Genomic DNA, 11,229 nt, shown 5'->3' with positions numbered 1-11,229 from the left:
ACACACACACACACACACATGCACACACGTACACACACACACACACACACACACACATACATACACACACACACATTCACACATGCACACACGCACACACATATACAAAGACACACACATATACATACACACACACACACACAGGTCAGCTTAAGTCAAAGGAAACCAGACCAGAACTCATTTTCTCACATGCTTCTGGGAGACTTGATGTATTTGTTTGACTTGATGTTTTTCTTTGATAGAACATATTTCCATCGGTCCAGACATATGAAGAATACAGGAGGTTCAATTCCTGCAGCTCCTTCAGTGCTGCTGTCGGCCATCTTTGCCTCTCGTCCAGTTCTTGGTAACGCTGCTGTTGTCCTGTGTTTTCTCCACTTGTTACTGACGCTCTTCTCTGTGGTCCATGGGACATCTAATGTTCTCTACTGACTGACTCCTTCTAACAGTGAAGTCCCTTTGGTGCTTTGGAAGCTCTTTGCAGCTTGTTTTAATATTCAGAGGACAGCTGAGCCTTATTTTGGGGTTAATCAGAGTCACTTTAATTAATGGCAGGTGAGTACTGACTATTTAACATGAGTTGAATGTGATTGGTTGATTCTGAACAGAGCTACATCTCACATTATAAGAGGATGTGCACACTTATGCAACCACACCATTTATTTATTTTTTACTGTTTGATTTTTTAAAGGTTAGAGGTCACATTAAAGGTGGAAAAACTTCTGAAATGATTTATCTTGGTTTCTTTTTTACATCACAAAAACCAGACATTTGAACAGTGTGTAGACTTTTTTAGTGCATTATATTTACCTATATATTATATTTATTTCAGTATCTGCTGTTTAGTGTCGCTACAAAAAACATTTGATTTTTATTTAATACCATCAGTGTTTCTAACAGACCCATATTTCTACTTATATTTGTTTATAATAATGTTAACTTTTCATTCATTTTACACACAATAATACACTCAGTTCATTCCTGGATCATACAGGTCCAGCAGGGACGTTTGTCATTTTCAGCTAATATTAGAATCAGAACTCAGAGTTCAGGTTCAAACTTTTTTTATTGGGAATATTTTTTATCCTGCTGGTTACAAAGTTTTTCAGGATTCAGAAAACACACAGTGAAAAACATGAAGTGCAACACAAAGAATTTGTTCTGAACTGAGAACATGTTCACGATGTGTCGTATGAACGATACGAAGGCTGAGAATATTGTTCAGATAAATGATCGATTGTACAGAAAAACGGAAACACTCAAACAGAAAATCATCAGAGATTAATAAAATGCCAGCGGGCTCTGATCCTCTGATGGAGTATTTATGCTTCAATATAAGGACACAGCCTGTCTGACAGCTCCTTCAGTCTGCAGGCTTTAGCTAGAGGAGAAACTCAGGTTAGCTTCATGGAGTATGTTGCCATGGTAACTGAGTCAGAGTTAAACTGAACTGGTTTTGTGAGTTTCCTTCAACTGTTTTCACTAAACCTGCTTTCTGAAACACAGACTCAATCAAATATGAGTCATTTATACACAAAGACAGAAACTAACAATTCAACATATATGAGAATTATTCCAATAATAAATGACTGATGAATAAATATGAACTCAGGTGGAAATGTGAATCTAAACAAACAGGTAAGCAGTGAAGTGATGATAGAAATGGAGTTAACTCTCAGTGTGATTCTGAGACACTTGATAAATATGAGCCCAGGCTCACAGTCTGACTTATAACACCTGTTTTTATCTTTATCTGCATCAAACTGCTCATGTACAACACATCTGTAAAGTGCTGACTTCAGCTAAATCCAGAGATAACTGTTCAGTTTGTAGTCAGTTAAGAGACTTAAGTGAAGACGACAAAATCCAGATCCAGACTCCAAATGGATCATCAGGATCCAGCTGATCCTCTCTCAACACTCCTGGATGTTCACTCTCACTCTGGCAGAGACCATGACTCCCAGCTGATGAGAGAAGAAGAAAGAACAGAGGAGATAAATGAGTGTTTAGTGAGACTCACTTCATCAGCTGTCAGTCAGTGATGCAGCACATCCAGTATAAAGAGCAGCAGGGACTTCAGTCCTGTTCAGACCAGAAGTGGAACAGCTGTGCAGCGTAGCTTGCTTCCTTTCAGCTCTCATGTTAACGTGTTGGAGTGAACACACTGAGCTCCAAGCTCACACACCTGCACACACTTTTACTATCAAGTGTGTTTCCTCTGCAGATTTCACTCAAGTACACAGAGGAAATAAAGTGCTGAGAGTCATGAACACATCATTACTGCAGAAACAGAGACATTCACTCATCAGTTTACTGATGGATTTACTGCTGATACATGTCAACTCTTATCAAAGTTTAAAGCTACAGAGTCTCTGTGGGATTTGAAGATGTTTCCTGCTGTTAAATCATCACATGACAATCAGTCAGAGCTCTCAGCTAAACAGCTGCTGTGATTCCTGGACTTCAGCAGAGGTTCAGGTCTGTATAAAGACCACATGGTTACTAAACGTAATGATGCTTGTGTGAAATCAGAGCCAGTGATTTGCAGGCTGCAGTCAGACTGATCTTAGAGCTCTGACAAATATGAACTGATCAATAGTTTAGTGTTGAAATGAGAGAACAAACACTTTGAGATCAGATTTGATGGTGTGACAGTTTGATGATGAGGACCACTGTCTCTATACATCTTGTAAGGCTGTCAGCTGTAATCCAGCTTTATTTCCTGCAGACATCAACACAACAACAACAGTCGTCTTCACATCAACTCAAACACATGATGGCAACAAGCTTCTGGCTCATCTGATTGGCTGACTGTTCTCTCTCTCTCTGTCTTTCTGTCCAATCCTGAAGCCTGTCACCATTCTCCTCTCACAGCTTCACTGAGGAAAGCAGCACTGAGAAGGTTGGAGGTTCACCAGGAAATACTGGATCTTTGCTTTGATACTGACTGTGTTTAATACTAAACTGCTGAAACCAGCACAGACTGACTCCAACTCTCTACTGACCTCAGAGTCTCCAGTCTGCAGTCTGGACTCTGCTGAAGATCAATCAGCTGCTTCATGTCTGAATCCTGCAGGTTGTTGTCCCCCAGATCCAGCTCTCTGAGATGGGAGGAGTTGGACTTCAGAGCTGAGACCAGAGAATCACAGCTGATCTTTGTCAACCTGCAAAACCTCAATCTGAATAAAGAATAAAAGATGTGAGTTTAGAAGACAAAGTTCCTGTTTGAAATCATTCAGTGTTTCATAATCTGTTGAGATGTGAAGAAGGTTTAGAAGCTGCTGAAGAGCCTTCAGAGGATCTGAGAGGAGCTGAAAATAGAAATATGTTTAAACATCAAATAAAAACCATCTGTTTAGTCGGAGGAGAGGAGGAGGAGGAGAAGAGGAGGAGAGGAGAGGAGGAGAGGACGAGAGGAGGAGAGGAGGAAGAGAGGAGAGGAGGAGGAGAGGAGAGGAGAGGAGGAAGAAGAGAGGAGGAGAGGAGGAGAGGAGGAGTAGAGGAGGAGGAGAGGGAGGAAGGAGAGGAGAGGAGAGGAGGAAGAGAGGAGGAGAGGAGAGGAGGAGTAGAGGAGGAGGGAGGAGGATAACTAAAACTATCACAGTATAAAGGTTTGTTATTGTTTATGAATCTGATTGAATGAACTGACTCATTTTCTTGCATATTAATATTTTTAGCTGAAACGTTTATTATTAGAACAAGCTTTATTTAACATGAGCAGGATTGAAACCTCATTTATAATTCATAACGGCTAGCTTAATTAGCACAATGTTTTCTTGCTAGTGGTGATTTGATTCATTATTTTGATGTATGTGATTATTGTAGTTTACCTACCTATCTAACCTCGTGTGTCCAAAATAACCCAAATAGTTTCAGGCTAACATTAGTTTTCTAGTGATGTTAAATTATATTTCCGTAGATCATATTTGGACATATTTAGATAACTGGATAGTTTGAATATGTTGATCACATTGTATTTGTTGTGTGGTTAATATAAAGGAAGATACATGTAATGTACCTTTGTAATGTCTTCCAGCCTATATTTAAATATGAATAATAATGTTTACTTTCGAGCAACTTGTACTGCAGCAGGAGCATGTAGCTCATCAGCTGACTGCTGCAGAGGGAACATGGTCAGAGACTTCAGGCTCATCTCCTCCTCTGATGTGACTGCAGCTCCAGAGCTCATAACTGCTGAACCAACATCCAGTACCAGCACTACTAAACATCCATTACACACATTTTAATAGAGTTGTTGTTCATTCATGTTGCATCTCTAGTGTGTGTGTTCATGTTGGTTCAGTTATGAGCAGCGTGTGTGGTTTGGTGCTTGTGTCTGAAGTGTTTTGGGGCCACAAACAGAATCTTCTTTAGGGCCACTAAAATCCTAGGGCCGACCCCGACTGTCGGGTTGGTTGGTAACACGATGATTTAACTCTTTAAATGCTACTTGATGATTTATATTTATTAATGTGATACTTGGTTCATTCATGTGTTGAAGATTGGTTTAAAAACAGTGTGTCATTTAAAAGCTTCATCATTTAAAACATTTATCATTTAAATATTATATTCAATGAATATGACAGTCAAATGTTACATTCATGTTAAATGTACTAAAACTCATTCATTACCTGATGTGAAGCTTAATTATTATAACTTTATTTACACTTCATGTTTCATTTAAAGGAAATAGGACACTTTAAAGGCTTTAAAATGAAAATAAAACCTTCATCTTCAGTTAAATGATTGTAATCCAGTGAGTCAAACACAAGTCATATATTGTTATGAATTGATTCTTTTATAAAATCTGACTGTCTTCTTCTTCTTTGGTGATTTTTAGAGGCGGTTAGCATCCTAAATGTTACATTACTGCCTTCTACTGGACTGAAAATCAGACTCAGTTCTCCTATCAAATCTAAATCATTCTATATAAATAGAACTTGCCATTCTCAGCAGCTCCTGCACTTCCTCTCCAGTCATTTCCACCAGATCCAAAAATGTTGTGACTGCATCAACAACTCTCTCTGTTCTCTCAGATTTCTGCCTCAGCGGCTCAGTTAATCAGCACAGCCACAAATGCTCAGAACTTCATCTTCTCCTTCCAAAAACAATCTTCATCATGCTTCCTACCTGATTTGTTCTCCCTCACTAGTTGAATCTTTTCATTCCTCGCTGCTTCCTCGTGGCTCAGCCTTCTCTTGGTCCTGATCCTCATGACTTCCATCTCTTTCTTTCTCTGTGGACAGTCTGCTTGCCTCATGACTCCCCCACACTCATTACACTTGGCTTTGTTTTTCACTCTTTCTGCTGCTGCACGTCTCATCTCCACATTATCCACATATCCCCAAATCATGTGTGCACACCAGCGAGCTGTGTGTAAATATCCAGCAGCGTCTGCACTGCCACTCAAGGCTGCTAATATAGCGGCTAGCAGCTAAAAGCTACGATTTTTGTTCACATCGTAATAACACGATTTCCACAAAGTCGACATTTTACACATCGTGCTGCTTTAACTGAACCATTTACAACAAGTAACCACTGCAGACACACAGCACAGTGCACATGTTCACATGTTCACTGAGCAAAGGTACAAATACAAAGATTGATCTCTGGATTTAAAATATTGATTATTGATCAATAAAATAAGTATGAGACTTTCCCATTAAGATACTCAGAGTGGATCAGCATATAATCTACTTTATGTCACATCATATTTATCTCAACACAGTAGTAAGAAATGGTGTCTGACCTCAGAGTCTCCAGTCTACAGTTTGATCTCTCCAGTCCAGCAGACAGACGCTTCACTCCTGAATCCTGCAGCTTGTTGAAGCTCAGATTTAGTTCTCTGAGATGGGAGGAGTTGGACTTCAGAGCTGAGACCAGAGAAGCACAGCTGATCTCTGACAACCTGCAGTTAACCAATCTGAATAAAGAATAAAAGAGAATAAAATCCATTTATAATCCAATCAGATGTGTTCAGGTGTTAAATGTGTGTGTGTGTGTGTGTGTGTGTGTGTGCGTGTGTGTGTGTGTGTGTGTGTGTGTGTGTGTGTATGTATAGTTTGTGTGTGTGTGTGTGTGTGTCTGAGTGTATGTATAGTGTGTGTGTGTGTGTGTGTGTGTGTGTGTGTGTGTGTGTGAATGTGTGTGCGTGTGTGTGTGTGTGTGTGAACGTGTAGGTGTGTGTGTTTGTTTCTGTGTGTGTGTGTGTGTGTGTTTACGTGTAGGTGTGTGTGTGTGTCAATGTATGTGTGTGTGTGTCAATGTGTTTACGTGTAGGTGTGTGTGTGTGTGTGTCAATGTGTGTGTGTGTGTCAATGTGTGTGTGTGTGTGTATGAGTGTCTATGTGTGTGTGTGTGTGTGTGTGTGTGTATGTATGTGTGTGTGTGTGTGTGTGTGTGTGTGTGTGTGTGTGTTCTGAAGGATCAATATCAATGATCAGACATTATTCATTAAAACACATTAAAGAATATAATAAAGAAATATTTCTCCTTCATCAAGTAAACTTGATGAGTTTCAAACAGATATGAGTTGAGAGGATCTTCTGTATACAGATGTGACTCTTTACCAACAATTACAAACATTCATTTAACAACTAACAGTGAACATTTTCTACACTTTCTTTAAGAATCATCTTTTATAACTACACACTAAACTTTGTTCAGTAACACAATGAAAATATGGAAATAAAATGAACTTCATGGATGTAAGTTATGTATGAACATAAATTAGTTTCAGCTGTTAAACATTAAGATCAACAATAGTAACAGACAGTCAGTGAACTTACATCAGAGTCTCCAGTCTACAGTTTGGACTCTCCAGTCCAGCAGACAGACGCTTCACTGCTGAATCCTTCAGCTTGTTGTAACTCAGGTCCAGGTCTGTGAGATGGGAGGAGTTGGACTTCAGAGCTGAGGCCACAACTTCACAGTGAGACTCTGAGAGTTTACAGTGAACAAGTCTGTGATGACAGATAATATATAATACACACTTTAATATTAAATATAGATTTTAGGCATTTTGATCACTAAACAAACTGAGATGTGACGACTAGCTCAGTTCTCTCTGTTGGCAGAGCTGGTCGGACATTAATCACAAGGTTGATGGTTTGAAACGTGAGCTCCTTCTGTCCACATGTCCAAGTGTCTGTAGAGCAACACACTGAATACTAAACTGTACGTGTATGTAAAACAATGTAAGTGACTTTGGACAAAAGCTGCTAAATGAAAGTAATGTAAACGTGTCATGTTGTGATTTCTCCTTCAAATCAAAGCTGAGTTATTCAGTAACTCTCCTCACTCTCTCTGCTGCTGTACTGCACACTTTTTAATGGGACTCTCTGTTTTGGTTTCATCTTGCAGACAAAGGGAAAGAAAATGAAGTTGCATTTAGGCTTCTATAAAGTCCACAGTGATTGCTTCTTATTTGTCTTAAATGTCTCCTTGCTTTGCTCACTTGAGTCGTATCCTTGTGTCTTAGTCCCTCCCTCCTAAGATACAAGGGAGAGATGCAGGAAAAGATGTGAGAGAAGAAGAATCCAGGAAACATGTTTTTGGACGTCTTTTCCTTTCAGGCATCATCTGAAGTGACGTCAGCTGTCAGTCTGCAGCTGTTAACAGCTCTTTAGTGTCTTTTGATGTGCTGGACTTTAAATGTGATGTAGTGTTAAACATGAATAAGGGTGTACAGTTAGCACTGTCAGCACAGTGATTTAGTGATGTCCTCCAACATGACAAAAGAGAAGGTGAAATATCTCTGCATGTTTCTCCTGAAATAAACTGTTTGACAAACATCTGCAGGTTATATTGGGAACAGATCCATCAGACCAGTTTGTAACTGCTCACACACTGAATGCACATTTCTACTTTTTAAAATCTATTCATTATTTACATCTGCATTCATTGATATTGTGTTTGTAATTGATGATTTAATAATCCATGTTATGATGAGAATGTCTCATAATGTGAAGGAATAATTGAGGCCAGTAGCTTCTATGTTTGAAGGAAAGAGGAAATGTGTAAATCTATCTTCCATCAAATGTGACTTTGTGCCTTGTCACAGTCTGGCTCTATGTATGTTCCTCTCAGCTCTGAGTGAGTCTGGCTCTACTAAGTTCAGCTCTCACTCACCACAACTTTCTTCCTCTGTGCTTTATGTGACTATCTAGTCATGTACAGTGCTGCTTATGGAGCGGCTTGTTTAATGTTGGCTTAGTTACTCTTCATGTAGAATTCACTCTCTTAGCTTGTATTTATCCTCCATCATTTATGTGTTCCACTTGTGTTATCCAGTCCTTTTGCTCATTTTCCTCCTTCAGTGTTTCGGAGCATCTTGTGTCACCACAGTAGTGATGTCTGTATGTTGTTAGTGTTCAACATTAGATGGACATTAAGCAGCTCTGCACTACACCACTCCCATCTGCCCTGCTATCACTGCAATCAGCTCATTCCCCTCAGCTGAGCTTCCCGCCCATCTACACACAAACTATCAAGAGACACTTTCACCTTCCTGGCTGCTGTTATATAGGAGCATGTGTTTACTTTAAGGGATTGTTGGAAGGAAAATGTCATCTGAGACACTACTGCATTTTATTTTGTAGGAACATCATCTGTCTCATTGTGTTTTTAGTGTTTCCTTCCTGTGTTCATGTCCTCCTCCCCAGCCTGCTTCTCCCTCCTCACTTTCCCTCTACACCTGCCCTGCATCAGCCTCGTTAGCCCCGCCCTGCTCCCTGTGTCTTCCCCAGCCAATCAGCTCCTTTCCTGTTCTCCTGCTCCTCCTGCACCTCCTCCCCTCCTCAGGTTACTTTGGATTTAAGTCCTGAGGTATTTCACAATACTCTTAAATCAGCTGTCAGTCGGCTTTAACAGCTTTCAGCAAAGCAATGTTTTATCTTTTATATTATATTATATTATATTATATTATATTATATTATATTATATTATATTATATTATATTATATTATATTAATCTATCAATCATTACAAATAAACAGAATAACTGTTTACTAATGTGAGCTATAAACGCACCAACAATAAAATGAAGCTTTTCTTGCTCTCATAGCATTTGTAACATGAAGAACATTTGAAGTGAAGCACTATAAGTCAGAGTGTTGGTGTGCACATCCACAAACCCTCAGTGGGATCGGTGCTGGATACTAAATCTATTCAACTGTGATACAAGGAGAACTCACACACTGGAATCACAGCTCCATTTCATTTAACTGGAACATTTCCAGCGACTACAGGTCTTCCTCAGGCAGATACCCACAGGAGGGAAATGAAGGATATATACTGTATATCTAAATGTCCAGTGACATCATCATCTAATCACATTCATATGTGTCAAGATATCCTCATCACCAGGAAAATAACAACATGAATGTGAATAGAAATGTGTGTTTGACTTGTGATGAGGATATCTTGACACGTGTGAATGTGCTTGCAGGTTCTCCTTGTAGTGAAACACTACTCATGTAAAACTTTGGCAACAAGCAGGTGTAACACATGTTTAACGCTTTTATAGCGTGCATGTGTGAATCTTTACTGTAATACTGATGCTTCAGATGAGAAAGCAGCTTTATAATGTTGATAATCACATCTGGACTTACACAGCCTTTCTGCAGTTCCTCACAGCTGGGATCAGTCTCCATCGTCCCTCATCTGTTGTTTTGTACTTCTCCAGGTCCAACTCATCCAGAACCTCCTCTGACATCTGCAGCATGTAGGCCAGAGCTGAGCAGTGGATCACAGAGAGTTTCTTCTCTGATCTGTTCTCTGACTTCAGGAACTCTTGGATCTCCTGATGTACTGAGCGGTCGTTCATCTCCATCAGACAGTGGAAGATGTTGATGCTTCTGTCAGGAGAGATATCCTTACTGTTCATCTTCTTCAGGTTGTTGATGACTCTCTGGATGAGTTTTGGACTGTTGTCTGTCTGACCCAGCAGGCCTCCTAAGAGACTCTGGTTGGACTCCAGAGAGAGGCCATGAAGGAAGCGGACAAACAGGTCCAGGTGGCCGTTTTCACTCCAGAGAGATATCTGCATGGCTCCCATCAGGAAGACATCCAGAGATGAGGAACTGTAGTCTTCTCCCAGGAAGTCCTCCAGTACCTTTGTCTTCCTGTTGGTGTAACAGTGGTACATGTAGACTGCAGCCAGACACTCCTGAACGCTCAGATGAACAAAGCTGTAGACTGTTTTCTGGAAGATCACACTCTCTCTTTTGAAGATCTGTGTACAAACTCCTGATAACACCGAGGCCTCTGTGACATCAAGACCACACTGCTCCAGGTCTTCTTGGTAGAACATGATGTTTCCTTTCTCCAGTTGTTCAAACGCCAGCCTCCCCAGCTTCAGAAGAAGGTTCCTGTCAGCCTCCGTCAGCTCCTGTGGACTCGTCTCATGTCCCTCATCATACTTGTTCTTCTTCCTCTTTGTCTGAACCAGCAGGAAGTGTGAGTACATGTCAGTCAGGGTCTTGGGCAGCTCTCCTCTCTGGTCTGTAGTCAACATGTGGTCCAGAACTGTAGCAGTGATCCAGCAGAAGACTGGGATGTGACACATGATGTGGAGGCTCCTGGATGTCTTGATGTGTGAGATGATTGTGCTGGACTGCTCTTCATCACCGAATCTCCTCCTGAAGTACTCCTCCTTCTGGGTGTCAGTGAAGCCTCGTACTTCTGTTACCCTGTCCACACATGAAGGAGGGATCTGATTGGCTGCTGCAGGTCGGGAAGTGATCCAGACGAGAGCCGAGGGAAGCAGCTTCCCCTTGATGAGGTTTGTCAACAGCACGCTGACTGATGACTTCTGTGTGACATCAGACACGACCTCACTGTTGTTGAAATCCAGTGAAAGTCTGCTTTCATCCAGGCCGTCAAAGATGAACAAAACTTTACAGACAGCGAGCTTCTCTGCTGTGAGCTTCTGTAATGTTGGATAGAAAACACGGATCAGCATGAGCAGACTGTACTGCTCATCTTTGATCAAGTTCAGCGACCTGAACGAGAACAGAATCAGCAGACTGATATCTTGGTTGTTGGAGCGCTGTGCCCAGTCCAGAGTGAACTTCAGCACTGAGAAGGTTTTTCCAACGCCAGCGACGCCGTTCATCAGAACCACTCTGACTCTGTGTAACACTTCACAGATGTACTGATCCTTGGTTGGAGTGTCATGGAGGGTCTTCATCTTGGAAGCTGTTTCAAGCTGCCTCACCTCATGTTGGG

General features: G+C 40.8%; 1 protein-coding gene across 1 annotated transcript in view; it reads right to left on the bottom strand.

Annotated features, from left to right (window-relative positions):
* Positions 1-1,058: 1,058 nt before the first annotated feature.
* The window catches only part of LOC133981644 (NLR family CARD domain-containing protein 3-like), a 118,399-nt gene continuing 108,228 nt past the window's right edge, over positions 1,059-11,229 (bottom strand). Inside the window, exons 7-11 of the mRNA XM_062420446.1 lie at positions 9,612-11,155; positions 6,789-6,962; positions 5,750-5,923; positions 3,006-3,179; positions 1,059-1,964 (exon numbers count right to left, since the gene is read on the bottom strand). Of these exons, the coding sequence (XP_062276430.1) occupies positions 1,937-1,964; positions 3,006-3,179; positions 5,750-5,923; positions 6,789-6,962; positions 9,612-11,155 (2,094 nt within the window). The 3' untranslated portion in view covers positions 1,059-1,936. The remainder of the gene's footprint in view (positions 1,965-3,005; positions 3,180-5,749; positions 5,924-6,788; positions 6,963-9,611; positions 11,156-11,229) is intronic.

Source organism: Scomber scombrus, chromosome 6 (assembly GCF_963691925.1).
Source record: "Scomber scombrus chromosome 6, fScoSco1.1, whole genome shotgun sequence".
NCBI lineage: Eukaryota > Metazoa > Chordata > Actinopteri > Scombriformes > Scombridae > Scomber > Scomber scombrus.
This window is presented reverse-complemented; position numbering and strand designations above follow the sequence as displayed.